Source organism: Cavia porcellus, unplaced genomic scaffold (assembly GCF_034190915.1).
Source record: "Cavia porcellus strain 051 isolate PalLab524CR breed Dunkin Hartley unplaced genomic scaffold, mCavPor4.1 scaffold_10, whole genome shotgun sequence".
Lineage (NCBI taxonomy): Eukaryota > Metazoa > Chordata > Mammalia > Rodentia > Caviidae > Cavia > Cavia porcellus.
Genome location: NW_026947493.1, coordinates 38769914 through 38793497, shown reverse-complemented (window position 1 = coordinate 38793497; position 23584 = coordinate 38769914). Strand labels below are relative to the sequence as shown.

The following is a 23584-nucleotide window of genomic DNA, read 5'->3' as shown; positions in this document are numbered from 1 at the left end:
TATCCAAAATCCTTGATTTAGAAGGATTTTAAATTTTCAAACTGGCAGGATACAGTAAAACATAGAAACAAAACAGGTCATAACTGCTTATCTTCTCACTAGAATTAAAAGTACACTAAAAGGTTAGTAGGTGGGCAAGATTTTGATATTCATACTAAGAACTCTCTTTGTCCTTAAGGATTATATTGATCTTAAAAATGAACTGAAAATAATATCAATATAGAAACTTTCTCAATATATATTCTATTTATTTAATGAGACATCATCATAAAACATTTTCTTTATTTTTTAAATTCATGTAAAATTTGATAGTCCTACAGCATAACCAGTACCTAGACCAAAAAGGAGATAATATTGGTGATGGCGCTATAAGGAACCATTCACAGATTGCAGAAAGTAACTCATAAATAACTTCATTCTCTCTCTCTCTCTCTCTCTCTCTCTCTCTCTCTCTCTCTTTCTTCCTCTCCTTTCTCTCTTTAATGTTTTTGAAAAATCCAGGATCATTTTAAAGTTAATTTTCTCCAAACAAATGTTCTGAATCAAAGGAAATGTATGAAGTCAACAACGTTTTAAAAATGTTTTCTAAAGTGCTTTCAAGAATGTGCTTGTCTTACCAGCAGGTATAAAAATGTTTTCCCCTGAATAAAAACCAACAATGGGAAATAGAAATTTTGAAAATAACACCAAGAGAAAAATGTTCAAAAACTTTCTTAATATTTAAAAATGGGCAATAAAGGCAAAGAGAAAATAAAAAGTCATATTTATTCTTTAGAACTGATTTTCTGCTCTTTTGTTTACCTTTTAATTATAAAATAAATAAAGATAACCCAATCAAGTAATGAAAAAGCTCTGTGAAATTTTCCACTATATTTTAGCCAAATTTCAAGATTATTCAATGAATTCATGTCTCAGGGTACTTTTAAATCATTTAAGTACTTAGCAACCCAAAATACAATTGAAACCTACATGAGGTTAACAATTATGCAAGCTTATTGAGAAATGTATGAGGAAAAAATAACACATGCACAAAAATGGGAAGGGAAAGAACAAAATGCATGGTATTGCTAAATTCTTGTTTTGTAACTTAGAATCATTTTCAAGTGTTAAAGACCACTGGATCGTTTCATATTTTAATTTTAAGCAAGAGATTTTTCAATAATCCAAATATTTTTATTCATATTCAAATAAAATTATAATTAACCCACTTTGAGAAGCAAATAGTGTACCCTGGAGACTATCAAGGGCATTCAGGATAGCTGGAAATGCAACTTACCTTAGCAATTTCTGAAATTTGAGGCTTTTATTTTTTGCTTATTGGAGGAGAATTTCCAGAAAGGATTACGTTAAAACAGATTATATCTAAACCCATTCACTTGTCTTTTCCATAAGCCTCAGTCTAGCATTCTGCCCCAAGTCTTATCTCTTTTTTTCTTGCTATTGATTCTATCCACTTAGGGTTTAGATACTTTACAAGTTGAAGGAAATATAAGTCCCAGTATTTACTACTTACTCAGTGTTATTCAATTTAATTTATCAGTACTGATTGTTGAAAAGATTGATCTTCACACACAGGCTTTATCTATACTCACACAACAAATTGATATACTCTTTCCATTTCTGAACTACTTTTTTTGTTACTTTAAATTCCCTTAGAAGGTATCCATTTTTTCACTTTAAAAAGTGTAGCATAATTAATATAATAGTAAAATCAGCCCATTTTGTTTTAATCCTACATGTTGTGCCAGGTGCATACAAACACCAGAGTTAGAAGACATAAAATATTTCCATTATCCTCTGTATCCTTTCCTATTCCTTTGTAGTCAACTCTTCTTGCTCACAGAACTTGGCAGCCACTTTCAGTTAAAGGTTTTCTTCCTTTAGGATATCATGTAAGTGAAATCCTATAAAATGAATGCCACTTTTTTCTTTCAATGTAAACTCGCATACAGAAGGAGAAAAGAGTCATATCTGTGTCGATTGAATTTATCAATTCCCATTACAGTGTCCTTTAGTCCCATAATTAATCAATATGGCTTTTTTAACCCAAGAAAATCAAATCACAATGAAAGTTATTCTAAGCAGAAGTGAGATATGTCTCCAGCATGATTTTGTACTAACCAACTTTAGAAACTAGGAAAAGAGCAAAGTAGAAAAGCAATGGTCTATAAACAGGGCCATGGTGTCAGGAAAACCACTGAAAATAATTTACAGTAGAAATCAGGGGTATGTTTCAGAAACTTTTTTGGCATTTTCACTTTGCATGGAGTGTAGAATATGCAGAGTTAAAAGCAAGAACATGAAAAAGAAAATGCATATATTTAAAATAATGAGTGAATTCAAACATGTCAAAATTACTACCAAACTGAAAGGCAGAATTACAGGCCATGCAGAGGAGCAGAAATTAAATATAAGATGTTAGAAAGTAGAACATAAAATCAAGGAACTGGAGTACATGGAAAGTTTCCTCAGAAGAAAAACCAAAGGTACTGAAACAATAAGGTCATGTGTAGGAAGGAAAGCCTGTACAGCCTGTGCACTGCATTGACCTTGAGGGGGAAAAGAAACCTGAATTTGAGTCATAATAAACGAAAGTGAAAATCATTATTCTAGAAAGTTTTAAAAATTCTTATTAGCCTCATAAGCATTAACTAACTTCCTTCTATCGAAAACAAATAACCAAAAAAAAAAAAAAAAAAAAACCAAGAAAGAAAGAGAACAGCTGAAAGCGATCCATTATGTAGAATAATTTTTGAAAAAATAAAGGAAAAAGAAGTCAAAAAATCACTAAGAAAAATTGTTTCAATGTCCTTATCTGGCTTTGGTATTGGGGAAATAGTAATATTATTTGTTATCAGGGTAATGCTAACAAACATATACAAAACATTCCACCTAACTGTGACCTGACACATACTATTCTTCAGTACCTGTAAAATATACCTCTGGGTAAATTAGTATATTTTCTGCCCATGATGACATCAAACTGGAAATAAAAAGGAGGTAATCTTTACAATTAACAAGTGTGTAGAATTTAAACAATATGATCCTAAACTATTAAGAGGTCAAAGAAATAAAAAGAGAAGTACAGAAATATCTTGAGATGAATTAAAACAGGAACCCAACACACCAGCTCTTGTGTGATGCAGCAAAAAAATTCTCCAGTGTATAAATCACTATAAGCTGTTAAAAATGTCTATATTAAATACGAAAAACTTCAAGTAAACAACCAGCTCTTACAATTTAATCAACTAGAAAAAGAACCAATTCAATCTAAAGTTAATAGAAGAAAGGGAATAGTAAAATTAAAGAAAATGAAATCGAGATTAAGAATAATTGACATTATCAATAAAACTAAAAATTATTTTTGCATTAAAAAGGTAGCATTGACAAAACTTTAGTTAGACTAAGAAAAAAAGAATAGAAAATTAAAATAAATACATTCAACAATGAAAAAGGAGACATTACAATGGATGCCACAGAAATACAAAAGATCCAAAGAGATAGCAATAAATTACATGTCAACAAAATGATCAACATAGAATAAAAGGATAAATACCTCAAAAACATAAAGCCAACCAAAACTAATATATAAGAAAGCACAGTCAAAAAGTAATCCAAAATTTTCCATCAAATAAAATCCTGATACTAGATGGCTTCAGGGCAGAACTCTACTCAACACTGGAATAATTAATACAAAAGCTTCATAAACTATTCCAAAAAGTGGAAAAAGAAGAAGGACTTCCAAACTTATAAGACCTACTGTGCATCGAGTAGTAAATACACATGCCTATACATGCATGCACACACACAGATACACGTGTACACAACAAAATTGCAAAAGATGCTCAAGTTCACATAGTCAGATGAGGACAAATGAAGTTAAACAATTAGATACAGCTTCATACTCAAAAGATAAGAAGAATTTAATTAATTTTTTATCAGTACTGGGGATCAAACTCATCTTGCAAGGCAGGTGCTTATGCCACTAAATCCCCAGCCCAAGAATTTACATTAAGGAAGTGCTGAGTGATGATGGTGCACATGTGGCTTACACACTTCAATGAAGAAAAAAATGCAAAGATTAGAAATTGGCGAGGTTCAAGATGTGCTGTAAATGTACAGAAATTCTTGCAGCATGGATACAAAGCTCATTACAAGAATTTTTAGAAAAAAATTGAAAATAACAAAATGTCCATTCATTTCTACAGAATACCATACAGAAGTTAAAATAAGTAGTACTACATGCACCAATATGGATAAATCTCAAAAACATTATGCTCAGCATAAAAAACAGTAACAGTGTCATATTCTAAAAACTTAAATGTCATGTAATAATATTTAAATAAAAACTAAATGTATAAAATATCATATTGCTTTTGACTCCCATAATTATAGACTGCGGTCTAAAAAGATTATTGGAAGAATAAATACCAAATGTCACAACGTGGAGGCAGCCGAGGAGACAGTTAATGAGATATACACCAGCATTTGAGATTTTTTCACTCCACATTTCTGAATGTTTTATATGTATGAAGCTAATAGTGTATTTTAAATCTTTTTCACTTGTAAAATGAAAATGAAGTATCTTCTCAATTATAAATGGAGACAACACTCTGAGAAAAAGGTATGTAGATTTTGACCAGAGGGGGTATTCATTTTAATTCTTCATTTCATAAAATATTTAGCAAATCAAATCATTTTAACAAATTACTTTCAAGTTCTTCTACCTTACTTTAAAGGATAGTTTGGATAATGACTTTGCAATAAAGCATTTTAAAGCATGAAACTTTTACTTTCAATTATGGTACTATAGAACTGAAATATTCCAGAAATTAAAATAAAATTATTATCAAAGGAAGAAGAGGATAGTATTTCCTACAATGGCATCTGAAATTTCATAAAGGACAGAAATCATTGTGCAAAAATTTTAAAGTCTGTCATGGAAACTGCTACATTTAAAAACAAATAAAAGCAAAACTGATTCTATTCAATAGCCAAATGCAGTTCCAAAAAGTTCAGTAAAAATGATCACTAGTTGCAAAGTTCTTCATAACTGGAGCCTATAATTTTATAAAATTTCCAAATTAAAGAATGTTGAATGATTTAGGGAAAATATGTTCTATAAAAGTTTTACTATCACCTTTACTGCTGTAAATCTTTATTTGATCATTGACTTTTTGCATGTTAATTGGCCTGAACCAATTAATAAATACATGAAGAATACCTAATTTGTTTTAATGCTTTCATTTAATGAATTTATAACAGAACACATAAAGAAAACCATGTATTTACTTATTAACATTTCCAATAAAAATTCACTTTTCCTTATACTCCAATGAGTTTTAAAGAAAAGAATACAAGAAAAGTTTTAAACTCACATAATCCTCTGTACAGAAGGGGGAAAACCAAATAAAAGACATTCTCTGGTTAATCATTGCCATCTTTATGCTACAGTACATATCCTACACAGATTTTTATAAGCTATCTTGAATCTTATTGCAAAATGGAAACAAAATAAGAACTGATTAAATACGTTTCTAACTTTAAACCAGCAATTCATCTCTGAATAAAAGAAATTACCTCATTTAAATAGAACTAGTTATTGGTCCACCAATGATTTGTGATAATTGTTAAATTGCTCACAACTTACTGAACAGACATAAATTAATATTACTTTCATGCTTTCAAATTACTCTAGGATAAAAGTCATTTCTCCTATTTCTGGAAATTTAAGTCACTGATAAATACAATTTCAATTTGAAATTTTACAAGAATATACTTTATCTACTCCAATAATAATCTTTTAATATCATCATAGAGTCAACAAAATGAAGAGTTGCAGTGTCCCTGAAAGAACCACAACAGGCAATACATTTAGGGCCAGTGTGCTGAGGAGAAAGATTAATGTTCATGGTTCCGAACACTGTCAGGGAGTCAAGCCCAGTGATCACTACGAGGGTTTAGGCAAGATGAAATCTGAGCTGTGGATAACAAAGCTAGAGGAAGACACATTTCAGTAAGCATCTCCAGTGACAAGAATCATGCTGACACATTACTAAGAGAATGTAACGTCCTGGATGAGGTCTTAGGTGTGCACAAAGACAAATGAACAGCAACAGCATCACCAGATATGTGTCACAGACAACTTACTCTGTGTGCAGTAGCAGAGTTCTATTACAACCAGGTTCTCTTTTCTGCTTTCTCTACATAATACTATTCTTATAATTTGTTCTCCTGAGTGATTGCTTTATCTCCTTCCAACTTGTGGTATTTTTCACTTTGTTACTGTTACTGTCTTTCCTCTGCATGACTTTGGTTCTAAAGTCACTTATGCCTGCTATACTTGCATTTTCTTCAGGCACCTGGGAAAAATTCTCTGCATTCATCAGACTGGATCTTTCTGCAATTTGTTTCCTCACCTAGCATTAATCATACATTATTCCTGTTGTTATGGTCCCTTCTACTTGTTCCTGGCATTGCCAAAAAAGGCTAGGAATTATCTGGCGTGGCTTACAAATAATGTCCCATTCTGCCAAAGCCAGAACCCTTTATGAACACTGAACCATGTAGACTACTTTGAGTACATCTTTCCAATTCCTGCCTCTGGCTCCTATTCTCTTTTCCAAATTCAAGACTGGCTGAAAATAACTCCTACAGCATACCTCATAGTCTACCCCATGACACCCATTAGCATATTCAATACATGGTAAAATGATCTGCTGTGGAAAACTATCAGAGGTGCTACTTCAACACGTGGTGTAGTCAAGTTCAATAATTACAGTGTATTATAAAGAGAGCCAGAGTAGATAGTTCAGAATGTCTGTCTGGCATATATTAAAAGGCCTTTGAAGGTTTCCTGAAGGAAGAGAAATACAAATAAAACAAGAAAAAGAGACAGAAATGAACACTGCAAAGAAAACGTATAAAATCTAAAGGCAAAATAAAACATTCATAAGACTGCATGTTGATGTTGCAAAGAATGCTAGGAGAAATTTTATTCTTTTTTTTTTTTTTGAGATAAACTCTTGCTATGCAGTTCAAGGCTGGCCTTGAACTCACTTTGTAGCTCAGCCTTACAACAAACCTCCTGCCTCAGCCTTCCAAGTGCTGGGATTACAGGAGTATGCCTGGCATAGATTTTGTACTTACACATTTAACTCTTTACTAATCACTTAACATCAATTAGAAATAAACAAACATATGCTTGTGTTAAGAATATAAATCATTAAGCACACAGTAGTATTCTGAATGTGATTCATTAAGTATATTTTATTTAATAAGATCATGGACCTGCAAGATTTTTTATAATTCATTTGGCACATCTTTCTAAAAAGTTGAATGATTAACAGCTGTTCTCTGCTTAAAGGTATGCAATAAAGATAATGGGCCACTAGGGACTAAACAATTTGCTTTTTAACTTCATTTATTTAATCATTGTAAAATACTTAACAAAACACAACCATCTTCATCACATCTTGTATAGTGCTTATTCTGCTGTTGAAAGGAAAACACCAACACCAAGAAAAGGAGCTATGTAATTCTTCAAATAGAAATATCAAAGTCAAAGCACAGCAAATGATCCACAAACTGAAGAAAATTAAGCCAAATAAAAATATTTATTTAGTAAACACACTGCTGAAATCAAACCAATACTTAAAAGTCATGCTAATGAGCAGCCTAAGTTAAGTCGTTTACATCTTCCTAAATAGCCACAAGTCCCCAATTAACAATTTTCTAGAATTGGACCAAGTTTGTGAGTACAGTCTGTGATTCTGGTACCCTGGTGGGAAGCAGTTTAATGTCAGGCTTTGAACTTGAGCCACAGAGATGAGTCACATCCTCTTTCTGTTATTTAATGTTAAACAGAGAATTCACTTAGGTCATTTAACCTTGTAAGGACCTCACTACTTCTTTCCTGATAAAGGAGATAAAAAATATATTAATGGTCATATCCAACATGGGATGTTTAAGGTGTAGATGAGTTAATGCAGTGTAATTAATTAGTAGGGAGCTCCTAGGACAGTTCCTGGCATTTTCTAAGCATAATGCCTATCTGCATTATACTCCATTAATTGAAAGGACTTTTGTTCACAAGTACCATGAGTTTTGTGAACTACTTTCATTTCTAATGCCCTATTTTGAAAGCTATTTATTGATCAACTACAGCAGATATCTAATGATAAAATACTGATTTCTTCTTTAAAACATCCTGCCTGTTTATATAGTAATAGCCATTTTCTTTGATATTAGATACCCATGCAGATATTCATACAAAGAATCATGACTTCCACTAATATAGCTGCCCAGTGCCTCATTAATCAAGGCCGACACCTCCTCCCTTCTTTTCTGGCAGTACCCCGCCCCTTACGGCGGCTCATAGTGTGTACCCTGAAAAGGGCCCAAAACTAGTTCCTGTGGAGTGAGAGTGCTGCATATTTAAGTAGGTTTTCTGAAATGGGCAGTTCTGAATGGGTCTCAGACAGACACGGCAAAGCTGCGGGACAGAGGAAATTTATATCATGAGCACCTGAAACTTATATCATGATAACTGTGGAAACAAATTCTGTTCCCTCGGCCAGAAACGTTACCATGTACCTTTCCACAAGGCCATGTGCATAATTACATTCCTGTGTATCTATGTATTCTTTAAGACAATTTAGGACAGCAGTTCTTTCAGAATGCAGGGTCTTCACTGTAACCTGTTTGTGTTATGTGCGGGAGGTTTAGGTAACAGTTTATAAATATAGGAGTTGTTTTCTGTCATGCCTCCAAGTTTCAAAAGAAGATCTGCTTGTGGCCTCTCCTGATCCAAACTGCTCTATCCAGAAGTGCAGAAAGCCACCTGTTGATGGTTGACAGCATTTGTTCTCTCAACTGGATGATGCACAAGGCATTTGGTCTTTAGGTACAGTACTTGGACAAAAGGGAGATAGCAACCCTGAGTACATAATTGTATCCAAAAATCAAAATCTGTCTTAAAAGTATAAAGTAGTGATCCATAGTGTAAACTGGGAATCAGAAATTGTAAGTAGGTGCACTTAACTTGCTCTAATGTACAGGATACAAAATCTATTAGCTGTTTATCAGTTAAAAAATATTTCACTCTCCACCTGTGTCTAGCTGTGTCTCAATTGTTTCTAAACCAAGTGAGTAGAAAGTATATTTATTTATTGATCTATTCTAATATCAACGCTTAGCTCTTTAACAAAAAATAACTTTAAATGTAAAAAACTTATCTGTAATACATGGGACTTAGTAAAAGATTTTAAGGTCGTCATTGAGAAAATGGAACCTCTATCAAGGACCACTTTTTGCATTATTATTTTTGTTTCTGTTTGTTGATCTTTACAAATTCATGAAATCTTTAATCCTGGTGTTAGACAACTGACAAAGATGTTATTTCATACATAATAATAAATGTTAAAAATAAATGGAATAAGTCATTTGTACAAGCAATGAAGTTTAAAGCTCCAAGTAGGATTCTTTAAACACTTAAATGCTGAGAACATCTTCTTGTTAATTATCTGTCCATGCTATGACCCTGAGGTGCACTATGTGAGGAAGTATAGGCTTCAGCAGTGCTTGCCCCTCACAGATTATACTTTCCACTTCAAAAATCTAAGAGAAAATGTTAAATTTTGGGAATGAATGCATAAAAACAAATATGAGTTCATTTCTATCTATACGTAGCATATAATGGAGTAAAGTTTTTTCATTTGGCTGACACAGCATTTTGTACCTTATCAACCACCATTAAAATGCATTAAATAATTTTAACAATGATGAGAAATTGACCTGCCCAGTGCTCCAATGTTACTAATCATGTCTAACATCTTTGCAAAAATGAATAGCTTAATTATCAAACTACTAACTTCAGATCTTCTGAGAATTTTTTTAAAAAGATAATGTTAATTAGCTTCAACTCATAATCTTATAAATGCCTATACTTCTTGGTGAACGATTAGTGACATATTCAGGCTTTTCCTTCACATGAAGGGCTGAGATATGAGTAGTTGCTGGGCTGGATAATATCCTTATGTTGCTTTTTCATCCATTAGCTCCACAGCAGAAATCTGCAATGCTTTCCAGTATCCTTCATCTTAAAATGTCAACCAAAGCTAGAAACCTAGTGTTTAGTCAAGCTCTATAAAATCTATATGCTATGTAACTCCAAAGAAAAATTACTTTGATATCTACATGAGTCCATAAATAAATACATACATCTATAAAATGACAAATTTGCAGTGACAAACTTTTCATAACATTAAGAATTTAGATTGTACCTTATGTTTGAGAAAATCAAACCTATTTCTTGCAAACAGTGTGAACATTTGCCAGACTACAGGACATGGGCCACAGGGCAGGTGAGAGATGAAAATGAGAACAGGGCAGGCCCCGGTCGCAGAGGGAAGGCCTCTGCACCATGTGTAGGAGGAAGGCTTTATATTAAGGTTTGTGTTTTGACATATGCCTTTGTCCAAGTAATAAAACCTGTTTTGAAATAAAATAATTTGGGGGGAATATCAAATTATTTAGGAAACCTGAAAGACATCAACTCCAAAAGTATTTAATGTGAAACAGCGTTTTTCACCAAGAATTTCAAATACACTACTCTTCAGAATTGCCAATTTACTTTTGGGTATGAAATACTTCACTAAGTGGACATTTCTTTATAGAACTTAACATTACAGAATATCCTTTGAATGTGTTTGGGTAATTAGCAGGCATTTGGAGATTTTTCAATCTTAAGATTGAACTAGTTTGGTTTGTATTAAAGGTAGATTACTCTGAAGGTCGGGTGAAAAGCATCTCTCAGGTGATCATAGAGCTTGTCAAGACAACATGAGTCAGTACTGAACAGATATGAAGCGAAGGGGATCAAAACACAAAGAGAAAATTTGGCAGAAGTTGGAGATTTACTCCAGCTTGGGTGAATGGGTATTCGTGAGTGACAACAATCCAGATAGGAGAATAATGGGCGGAAATGTGTAAATAAATACACAAACACATGCAAATTATTGTTTGTAAAGTTCTTTCATCTTTCTTACTCCGTAGTCATAACGATTCTCATTGGTATTATGGTGTTTCTTATTTTATTTGTATTATGTATTAATATGTAATATTATGTAGTAATATGTATTAAACTCAAAGTTTTCATGCTGAGGTACCTCCCAATTTTTAATATTTTTTTATTTTAACACATGTTCTCACTGATTTGCTTCACTGCCCACATTTGGCTTGATCATGTAATCCTACTGCCTCAGCTTCCCAGAGTATGGGAATTACAGGTATCAACATAGCTGTCTGGTTTTCCTTATTTTAATGGTAAAAAAAAATGGTATCAGAACCATAAATTTCTCAACTAAAGTTAAAAAAACACATATATATTAGTAGAAAGATTTCCCACCATCCTCTAATCTTTTCTGAGTAAAGTTGGAAATTGCTTATATTTATATTCAAATGTGTTATGGTTCATGGCATGTTCTGGTATTTCTATGAAGAATTAACTGAAATATCCTGTGCAATTGTAGCTGAAGTGCTCCTGGAGTCAGATGAGCAAACTGATGGAAAAAGTGGTCAATAAACTTACCTGCCACCATTACTGTTCAAAAATTTAAATATCACCTTGAAAAGCCATAGATGATATTGTTCCATTTTTGAGATGATGGGATACAACACATACACAAAATAGAAACTTCCCTGAGTTTATGATTTAAAATTATGCAGTGGCAACATGAAACACAGAAGCAAAAACTTCTAGATTTGAAATAATTTATGTGAATGTAAAAACAATTCTGAAAAAAAATACCTGCCTTAGATGATCCAAAACTGGCTATCCATGTTGAAGATGTGAAGAGTCCAAATAGAGCGCTTTCAAAAAAAGTGAGAAAAGTAAAATCTAATAACATATCACATAATTGCTTATGTGACTGAAGAATGTGTAGGTAATTATAATTTAACCAATATCACTAAGCCACATAAGTTAACTATAACATTTAGAGTTTATAAATTCAAAATGGATGGAAGTCTTATTATTGATAAAGTGGGAAGACTTTTATTCTGAGTTACCTTAAATTCAATATCATTTGACATTTATTTGTTCCATGTCGTTTTTAGCACCACAGGTGTGTTTCCACTGACTCACATGAGACCTGATCAGACCCAAAGACGAAACTGGTGTACCAGGGTTGATACTGAAGAAAGGAGGCAGGACGATGATGTGGGTGTTTCAGTGACACCAACTACAACCTAAATCTTGTCGAGAAGATTCTGAAGTTTGCTTCTTTGCCTGGGAACCTAACAAGGTTTCCAAAAAATAAGAATCTATACATAATGAAAACACTATTGAGACATAAGGTATCTATGGGGATAAAACATAAAGTGTGAAACATCCCTGGATGTGAAGATAGCTGTGTGTTATTCTGATGGGAAACAAATCTCCACAGAACTCTCACACTTCTGTGTATCTTGGCAGTGAGGTGCCAAACCACCCTTTGCTATAAATTATATTTTCAAGGATGTCTAGCAAATAGCCTTGGAAAACAGGGATTATATCTCTTTAGAGAGAGAAAGGCTGGTATATTTGCTATGCAGTATAATAAAGATACATCTCCCTGGAGGAGAAGGGGGAGACATGGGTTCTTTTCCACTGAAAAACATCCAAATGTCCAAGCACAGTGCCCTTCTGTAATTCCTACTGCATGTGAATGTGTCAAATGCCCCTTAATGTCCCCTGAATGCAGAGATGCTGATCCACTAGCCTCTATCATTCCTGTGGGTATTAAACTTTCACCTTTGAGCTTTGAATCTTCTACCAGCATCATAAAGTTGTGACAAGAAGCAGTCATAAAAACTCAAAACATTCTTGTAGCCTTCTTACAATTCTTATAAACATCTAAATCCCTTTTTTATTTAGAAAAAAAGCGGACAAGCTACATGATACTTGGTTATTTCCAGCTTGCTAATCTTATATAGTTCATTTTGGGAATATCAATGCCCATGGCAAGATCATTTCACATTTTTGCACATTGTTTACCTTCTAAAATTGTTTTTCCAAAAGAATTCTATGTGTTCCAAGTTTTGAGATATCTTTGGTCCCTCTTTCCTAAAAAATAATGACCTATATGTTTCCTGTTTACTTTTTAAAACATAATTTGCGCTGTTCAGTTAAAATTTCCACATCTAAACATTTCACATGGAGTTGTAATACAGTCTTCTCAAAACTAAAATGCATTTTCTTTAAGGAGTCTTTCAAACAAGCTTCAATTTTGAAACTTTTCCCAGTACCTGAAAATGTCTACATACATTTTCTTGTGATATTGTAAACCAGTTCATCTATTTTATATCTAACTTTTGTTTGTTGCTGCTTCAGTTCCAATGATGTTAGCCACAAGAAAATATAAATTTCAGCATCCAATAACAAAAGTTAGCCAAGCATATTTGACAAAATATTCTCCATAAAAGTAAAACTGCTATTCACTAATAAGTATTTATTGAGCCCCTACTATACACTAGCAACTGTAATAAATGATACAAAAATTAGTAAAATATAATTACTGCCTTCACAAAATGTTTAACTACATTGAAAAATTCTATAATCTATGATATATGTCATAGCTTTAATTTCCTTAAAAATGATAATATACAACTCCTAGAACAATGAAATTTTTGAATGACAAATGAATGGATAGATGAATAATGAGTAAATAATTAAAACTATTTAAGTTGAGGAGAATCCACACTGTTTCAGGTATGTGGTTTGACAGCTTGAGAATTTCTGAAATAATTTCAGATCCATAACACTAATAAAAGCTTATTTCTTTGCAGATATAGAGTTTAAATTCTAATTGCATTAAAATCCTTAGGCTAATACTTCTTACTAGCAATGTATATAAAACTATTAAACTGCATGTAATGTAATACTGTGCCAACATTGACAATTTTTATTTTGTGAAACAACAAAGTGTTCACCTGGTAGATGCAGTCATTCCTTGTTATCTGTTCAGGATCATTTCCATGACCACCTCAGAAAAAATCCCTGAATGCTTCAGTCCCTCGTAGAAAACTGTGTAGTATTTGCAAATAACCTAGGCACATCTACCTGTCGACTTTAAACCATCTAATGATGACAGGTAATATCTGATGCAATATAAATACTACAAATATTTGTTATGCTGTGTTGTTTTAGGAATAATGACAACAAAATTTCTCTATACGTTCAATAGAGAACCATCCACCATGGGCTTAACTATCTCACGCATAACTGAAATTCCAGTGGGGTAATGCTCATGCACCAAGTGCTAGAGTTACACTAAGAACTTGCGAACAGGCAGGTGGCTATGGTGGGGTAGCATTTCATTTGAGATGATTCATTATAGCGCTAGGCATGCAGTAACTTCAAGCTTGTTTGCTGGGAACTTTCTGGAGTTTCTTTCTTCCCCAAAGTGTTCAATCTGCAGTCAGTTTAATCACAGAAGCCGAACCCATTCATCCAGAGAACAGACTGTATGCCAGGGCATTGCTAACCTTGCCCTGGATCTCTTATAGCTAAGTCTTCTACACTGATACCACAAGCCTATTAACATTGGGCTGCACACTAAGACTGTAGTTTTGGAACTTAAGGCAAAGCCTACACATTATCAGAGCTGAGTGCCATTTGGTTTGATATGACTACTGATCAAGGAATGAGAAAGCAGATGGACTGTTGTTCTTTCCCATGGTACAGATCCCCAAAGTCATCAATCTGCCTTCTGTACTGAAATAGGAAGCCTGATTTCCTGGAGCTAAAATGGGGTTTATATTGCACAGTGATTGTTGTAAATTACTGAATTTTTGAGACTTTTTATCAACAATTTATTAATTCCATAACTAATAATGTGGTACCTACAATACTTCTTCTTGCCATTATTGAACAAAGAAAGTAGTTGGAGTGCCACAAAGATGAACATCATCTTTGGAGATATAAAGTATTAGGCATGGAGAGAAAGAAAGGCACAAACATTTGTCATTATAAGGTGACATTAAGTGTCCCCATTGTGGTTAGGAGTTTGGTTAAGGTTCAGATAGTGTAATATAAAGTAGTCATATGAGATGAGAGGCAGCCATTTTCTACGCAATTCTTATAGGTCTAGGTCAAGTGCCAGTTATCCTTAATCTTGGAAGAGATTTTAAATATGCTATTCAACTTAATTTTGTGCCATTAGTGAATCCTTATGCGCATTTTAGTAGTTCCTTCATTGGTCTTCTTTATTTATTCATATTTTCTATTTAACTCTTCTGCACAATTACTGAAGACTCAGAGAAGATGTAATCTCTTCCTTCAAGTCACTTAATCAGAGTGAGTGAATAAAAGGATCTATGGGCTATGACAGAAATATATGTGGAATGCAAAAAGATATGTGACTTGGCAGGGGTGTGGAAAAGGCTGTGGACTGGGGATTTGGGTCAGAATGCTCACAGGTGCTCATTCCACACACAAAGAGGTGAACCAGAGCTGAAGCTCAGCAGCCAGGGCTGGCGTGGACAGCAATATTTCAGCGCTTCCTTCCCTGTTCTGACTTGCCTGTAGCTACCTTCCTTTTCAGGCACTAAGCTAGCCAGCAATGTAATTCTCTCTTCCTAATATGGCTTCTCTCCAATTCTTAGTTGATTCTTTGGTTCCAACTCATCTCCCCCACTGTTTCCAGTTTTCACACGTGGCCTTTGATCAATGCCTGAGCTTCCTCCTCCTTATGTATCCCTCATAACTTGTGTAGAGCGCTCTTAGGAGGAGCCTTTCTCCATCCTGGGGCACAGCTTTTGAAACTGTTTTGCTTTTACATGCCCAGAACACTAACACACTATCTCAGAAAATGTTATTCCTTATTGATGCTCTTATTTCTCTTAGAATCATAAATTCTAAACAAATGTAATTTCAATACATTAGGTCCAATACAAATTAACATTTAATGAATACTTGGTAAACCACAAAAACTGTTATGGTCAATTTCTTATATATGATATTACTGGTTGTTCTACTGTCTCTTCAACTTAGAAAGTGATTACTTTTCACTGATGATACATGGAAGGAGAAGTCCTAATGTTTTCTAAGTCACATAAATTAAGGCTTCACAAACAGTAAAATAAATAGAATAGATAGATATAGATATAGGCATAGATAGATATAGATCTGATTGATTACTGAGTGATGAAAAGCTTGTTCTAATACTGAAGGTACATTTTAATATTTTTATGATGATTGAAATATATAAAGCAAAATTTAGCACTTTTACCATTTAAGTGTACAGTTCTATAGCATAAATACATTGACATTGTCGTGCAGCTATCTCTGTCTTCCCTGGGAACTTTCCATCATTTCAAACATAAACTTTATGTATATTAATAGTAACTTTCTACTCTTTCCCTAGCATCTATTAATTAAAATTGTACTTTTGTCTGTGTCTGCATCAATTTGATGACCTAAGTACTCCATAGAAATCAAATGATAAGTATTTATCATTTTGTTTTTCATCTATTTCATTTGGCATGCTATTTTCAAAGTACTTCCATGTTGTGGTATGTGTCCTATTCTCATGCCTTTTATGGTTCAGTGATATTTCACAGTACACATTAGTGCATTTTGTTGATTCAGTCATGTGTTAGTAGACATTTAGATTGCTTCTAGCTTTCTGGCAATTATAAATAATTTGTTATCTAGGTATAAGGATATAAAGATATCTGTTTGAATCCTTATTTTTAACCCTTTAGTGTATATGCTCAGAAGCATGTGAGGAAGTGTCATACAGTTACACAGCAGCTACATTATTTTGCAGTAACATTAGTAATGCACTAAATTTTCATAGGGAATATATTTTGAACCACACAAAATGAAACGTAATATTAGTTTTTCAAAGCAAATGGACTCCTTGTCAAGCACAATTCCATACCTCAGAGGATTCAGAATGCTGTGAGTGGGAGTCTTACCAGATCCTGCTAGAAGAAGGGATAGGCAGGCACTCAGCCAGAGAAGGTTTGATGTGTCTCCCTTGGAAAGTGGGAGCCTTTGAACGTTTCTCTTCTAAATAGAACTAGCCTGAGAGATCACATTCTCAACTTACTCTTAGAAGGGCTTCAGCAGCCTGGAACCTGAGCCTGGCTTATTTCTTCTTTCTAAACAGACTTCAACTAGCTGTCCATGTGTTCAATTCTATTTTGGACCCAGATCTGTGCCAAATGATTATTCACTTTTAGTACTTGTACCCATACAATGGTTCAATCTCTGCTTCCCTAAACATACATTTTCTAAAGCTTTATCTGTTTCTTTTTTTATTTTAAAGAGAATAAAAGAAAACAAAACAATATAGGATTTCAAAACAAGATGATAGGCAATTAATGATGGTTATTATATCACACATTGCTATCTTCGTAACAGGTGCTCAGATTACCAGACACGGGTGTGCAAAATTGATCAAACAACAAAAGCACCAACTCTAACTGTTCCTATCCATGAACTAACATAATTATTAGTATAATTATCTTAGTTATCTTGCATACAACCATATAAATACATAATTTTCCTCCTTCCTTCTTTTTTCCTTTTTTTCATTCTAGTTGTTCTTTCTTTTGAGCAATTTCTTTCCATTCATAATATTTATTGTACCTTTTGGATCTTAATTTCTCTTTTGTTTCTCATACCAAGGAGATAATATGATGCACACATCTGAGTCTGGTTTATTTCACTTATGAGTACGGTCCCTAGTTTCATCTATTTATCTAAAAAAGCCTCAAATTTATCTTTCTTTATACCTGAGTAGTACTTCATTCTATAAAAACATATTTTTAATATAAATTCCTCAATTGATGGGAATTTGGGTTGTTTTTTTTCCACTTTATCTAAGTAATTCTTTGTTTAAAGCTAGTGTATCTTAATCTCTCAATTGAACAAGTCACAATTCCTCTAACACCAATGTTAGTGCTAATCTTTACCTGTCTGGTTAGGTTCCTACCCATACCCAGGCTTTATCATTCCTGAATCCATTCCCATCTCCAGTTCAGTAGTCCAAACTCCTGCCTCCTCTAAACAGGGCAGTTTGCATCAATCTTCCTCAGAGGCATAACCATATACAGAATCTCATGTTGTACTCTAAGAAAATAGCTTCGTTATATGTGTATTATAACAAAACCTGTAACAGGGGCTTACTGTATGTGTTTTCCTTCTTATGTCTTTGGATGACCTAATTGATATGTTAATCAATGCTCTTCTCTGTAAAGAATTGTAAAACCTTACCTAATTGATATGTTAACCATTGTTGCCCTCTACAAACAACAGAAGTTGTGCTAAAACAAGCTAACAAGGGTTGTTAATCACTGTTAGGCGCCTCTATTCTCCACTAAAGAGCTAAAGAAAACTAGGATGGCCCTCTAATTTACACTTGTTTGAAGTAACTTGCTTGTGTGCAGGGAGATTTGCTTATTAGCATAACCCTTTACCTGACCTTGATCCCCCTCCCCAGAAAGAAAGAAAAACATAACCGCTGTTTTCTGTTCTGTATGGCGCCTTATTGCCTCCCCTCTCCCCTTACCTATCTATCTAGGCTAGGCCATAAAGATTTTGGGTTTCTGGTGACCTCTTCCTGACCCGGTGGTGGTCTGTCATAAAATGTGCCTTAGCTTCAAGGAAATTACAGGAAAATGTTGTGGCTTAACCCTAATGCACCAAAAGGGTTAAGTTCCAAACCCTTGTGAAGGCTTAAGTTTTAGCTTCTTATAACTTTCGACCCCTTCCCACCTGTTAGCGTTAACGAGCTGTCCTGAGATAATTAGCTTTCTACTTTCTTCTCCAAATGTTATTGCAGATAATTCTTATCTGCAGGATGGGAGTAACTCAGAAGGCACCAGAGGCTCCCAAGGTTGTCAGAACTAAGTGGACAGCTATACAGTTTCCAGATTCGGATCAACAAGTTTGATGGCTCTGCAGGTTTCTTTGTTTCTCCCTGCCCCCTTTTCCTCCAGCCTCTTTGTAAAGTCCTCCCTTCAGTCTCTGGCACACAGTGTCCAAATTGGCTCCCAGAGACTCGTCACCAGGCCTGGAAATAAAGCCTTTGCTTCCCAAATTTCAGTCTCTTGCTTCCTTGGATTTTATACTGGGGTCTGGTATTACCCTCACTGTTATTATACTCACTGCTGCTCTTCTGCCTGAAGTCCATGGGCTCACAGGTACCTGGGGAGAAGAACCTCGTTTCATCACAGCATTAGCTACACAATTAAATACAGCAGAAAAATACAATGATGTCCAATGATCTTGAAAAGCAATGACTCATAGGTGCTACTCAGATATTTTGCTTTATTTGTATGAAATCATTTTGAAAATGTCTTCTACAAAAGTGTATCTGAGCTGGGGATATATCTCAGTGCCATAAGCACCTACCTGGCAAGTGCAAAGGCTTGAGTTCAATCCCTGGCCTCCCCCATCCCCCCCAAAAAAGTGTATCTGAATAATGGCCCATTCAAGGATTAGTCACTTAAGCAAAAGAAATTATCTTTTCTGCTAAAATAGAATTGTAAAGATAAAATACAGGGAACTTTTCTAACAGTTATATATTTCTTGTGTCAACTGAGTGACACAAAGAGACTGATTTCTATTCCTTGAACCATTCGACTTTTTTGATGAGCTATCAGTAAGTCAAATTATTTTTCTTATATTTAATCATGATTTCCAATCTAACATCTTTTTCTAAATAGTTTTTCATACAATATGATTTCAGTTTCCACAGCTGGGGACATTTTTATTTATTAGGATCCATGTTGGAAGGATTCATTCCAAGGTCTGGAGTTCACCCTAGTGTCTTGTGCAAGTATACACCAGCAGGCTGATGGGTATGCGACAGAAGGCTGAAGGCTCTAGGATGAAAAGCTGAAGAGTGTATGCCAGAAAGCTGAAGAGTCTATGCTAGATGCCAGGAGATGACATCCAAACCAAAGGTGAAGACTGGAGCTTCTCTAAAGAATGGAATGCATTCATCCTTCCTCCTTCCCTTTTATACCTCCAGGTGTTGTCTCAAGTTGACACACTCAGTCAACCACTACAGACAGTATTTGTAGGAAAATATATATTTCTTCACTTTTCTAAACCTATCAAAACTTCCACTGGATTCTGTGAAAGCAAATCTTAACCTTTCGAGGCCAGTTTTTTTCTGTCATGGATAACCTGACCAAACTTTTGACATTATTAATACATTCTTTTCAGAGGACATTATGAAGCGTGCAGGCAGATGTGTCACTGAATGTGACTGCTGTGGTAACCCTCCATTCAGCACATCAGTGAAAGGGCAGCCCTGTAATTCCAGGAAAGAAATATCAAGGGTATCAAGAAATATCTGAGAGTACCTTTGTGCAAAGTCTCAGGCTTCTATGCTGGAGGGCAACCTGATGCCTGGCAGGATGTGACTCTGATATTCAAAGTGCATTAATGGATTCAAAAATCAAGGCACTAAACACCAAACAATGAAAAGGCTTGATTTAATGGACTCTATTGTGTTGTTTTTTGTGGATATAGTCTGTATTCAAAAGGATACCCCAGTCTGTAACAAGCTTCATTGTGAATATTCAGTGTAGTCATTTCTAACAGGACTATGCACAGCTGAGTCCCAATAAAACATGTAATGTGCTTCATATTTCCCAAAGCTAGCAAAACAAACAAAAGAAAAGAATCTTTGTTTTTATTCCTTTGTTTCCTCCCTTTCTCCCTACCTCCCTCTCTTCCTCTCTGCTCTTTTTCTTCTTTCTTTCTTCTGATTATTACTTGATGATTTAGAGATGTGATCGTTAAGTTTTGAAATTTGTGTCATAGGCCATGAAGGAAGGTAAACATTTAGTTCTCTGTCTCCCTTCCATACAAACATTGGAAATACTATTTTTCTCTACTGAAAAAAAAATCAGATAAATAGATGTTTTTCCAGCCATGAATGGATGGATTGAAATTTTGGGGGGGAGATGAAAAGTCTCAAATTACAGACTTTATTTTGTCACTATGCATTTATATCTGAATAATTCATAGTTTAGTGGATTTCCAAAGGCATTTATGGGGTGGCTTGCAATAAAAACTTACATATAGAAGAACATAGAAAAGTTGAATGGGAAATTGGAAGCAACAAAGAGTGAAAAGGGAGAGAATTTCCTTAGCCTTGCTTTACCTGACTCCACAGGTCCTTTTTACATAAATGTAAAAATGAGAGACAACAGACCAACAGTGTCAGAGTAACTGAACCAAAGCCCATTGACTCTTCCCATAGATGTAGTTTCTGATTTTCATTTTGTTTCCTGGCACCAAATTTTCATTTTCTTTTAAGCCTTATTCTAAAACACATCATGTAAGATTCTTCATCTTGAGACATGCAGAAGTTCTGGAAATAAAGTAAAGGCATTTTTTTGAATTGCACTTGAGCAAAGGTAATTTCTTTGGAGAGTTTATTCAGTGTTGTTCAACTAAATTACTTTTGCTATTTTAACTTGACAAAATGTCACCAAGTAGCAGTGTGGCCTCTCTCACTTCTCAGTAACATAATGATTGTGATTAAATGAACCTCGCAATTTCCTCTGACTCCCATGTTATATTATTTGTAGGATGTACTTCATTTAGATTTGCTACTACTGTTTACATGCTGTCTAAACCCAGCATGGGTTGATATTGGGAATTCTCATCACTTTCTTATTGTTTATAAAATTAGCACTATAAATCTGTTTGGAATCAAATCCAATAAGAAATAAGGTCAACAATGACTCTTAAAGGTATAAGTGCATAAAGTCATATACCACACAATCATATTTCAGTGACAGACCACATATACAGTGGCAGTCTCCTAAGATTATAAAGGAGCTGAAAGCTTCCTATAGCTAGTGACATCTTTGCATCATGGTGATTCCACTATGCAGTGCAAAATGTGTCTGTGCTGACAATGATATGAACAAACCTGCTGATATGAACAAACTAATATGAACAACCTGCGCATCCTATAAATATACAGCACAGACAACTATGTACACTAAATCTTGATAGTCACAGTGAGTTGCTATATTAGTGGTTTATGTATTATCTATAGTATATTTTACTGTTATTTTAGAGGGTATTTCTTCTACTTATAAAAAATTTACTGTAAACGTTTTATCATATTATAGCAGCTTCATACTGTGTCTGTTGGTTCCACCAAGAGAACATGTTAAGTGATTGACCTAGGTTTGTATAATTCACTATGTGATATTACTATGTATTTTCTAAGAGTATTCCCATCATATGTGATGCAGTAGCTAAGAACTTCAGTTCTCCCTTTGCCACTTTTGTCTAAAGACAAAAAAGGCTCAGATTAATGGCTAACAAGTGAGCTCTCTGTACATATTACAAATTCTAAAATGAACTATACAGGGACTTTGCCATAATCAAGAATGGTTTCAAAGACAATCTAAAAGCTCCAAAGGATATAGCTGTAATTTCTAGATAAATAAAAACTAACAGGTAGCACATAAAATATAATCATCAACCTATCATGCTTTGTTGTGGAGGTATCTCAAGTCTGTTTAAAAGAACGAATCCATAACTGGCCAAATTTTTGTCAGGCTCTGCTAACCCTCTTCTTGATGAGGCCTGGATTTTGGCCCACTTCCCACTCTTGACAGGTCTGCAGACTTTAGTTTCATAAGAATCTTCTTAAATCAGATAAAATAATCCCTACATCCTTGATATCTGATCACTCTGACTTGTCCTCAGCAACACTCTATTATCTCAGTACAGAATAATTCTTCCTACCTTTCATGTTTCCTACTCCTAATTACCATTTCATCCTATCTTTAGTTGTTATTTGGAGCTCAGAACATGTTACCTTAAGGAAACTGACAGGCTTCAGAAGCAATAAGTTGTCTCTGATCTCTTGTGACCTCTTTCTTCTTCCCTCATTTCTGCTCCAAATTAGGTCATTAAAACTAGAAATCTATTCCCCCAAAAAAGCCATAAAAAACAGAAATGTCACTCTTTCTTTCTCTCATGACAATTTTCATATGACAAGAGTTTTACGCACATCAAAGGGAAGAACTATGACACAGAGATCACAAAGATGAAACAAAGACCTAGCTAGGTTTTGCACTGTTATTACCATTAGATAATGTCCCTTTGCCCAATCACATTTCTTCATAACTTTCCATTCTTCATCAAACTTAAGCACAAGAAAATATAATTTCCTGAGTCTCTCTATCCTCAATATGGATGCTCCTATGTCATATAAAACATGTTAAATAAATTTGCTTTTCTTTTCTTTTGTCAATAGTTGTTTATTATGTGAGTGCTGACAATGATCTTTGTGATGAATGAGGAAAACATACTACATTGTTTGCCTCTACCCTATACATCCTAACGTGGATTATGTGTTCAGAGCTGAACTCCTTTTCTCTCCCATAATGTGTTAATCCAGACACGTGTTACAGTAATCCTGAAGAGTATTCCTCACCATCTGAACAAGTACTAATGAACATTTCTATTTATTAAGCCCTCAGTTTTTACCTTTAAGTCTTGTTTTTAGGAAATATCCATATTTTTTCTTTCACATGAGATATAGAACAT

At 34.3% G+C, this 23584-nt stretch overlaps 1 protein-coding gene across 6 annotated transcripts in view; it reads right to left on the bottom strand.

The window, feature by feature from the left end:
* Positions 1 to 23584, bottom strand: part of Nkain3 (sodium/potassium transporting ATPase interacting 3) — a 614497-nt gene that overhangs the window by 501428 nt on the left and 89485 nt on the right. Inside the window, exon 2 of one of the 6 annotated variants that reach the window (XM_063257369.1) lies at positions 19160 to 19198. The exons of the other annotated variants lie outside the window; for them this stretch is intronic. Coding sequence (XP_063113439.1) covers positions 19160 to 19198 — 39 coding nt within the window. The remainder of the gene's footprint in view (positions 1 to 19159; positions 19199 to 23584) is intronic. 6 annotated transcript variants of the gene reach the window in all.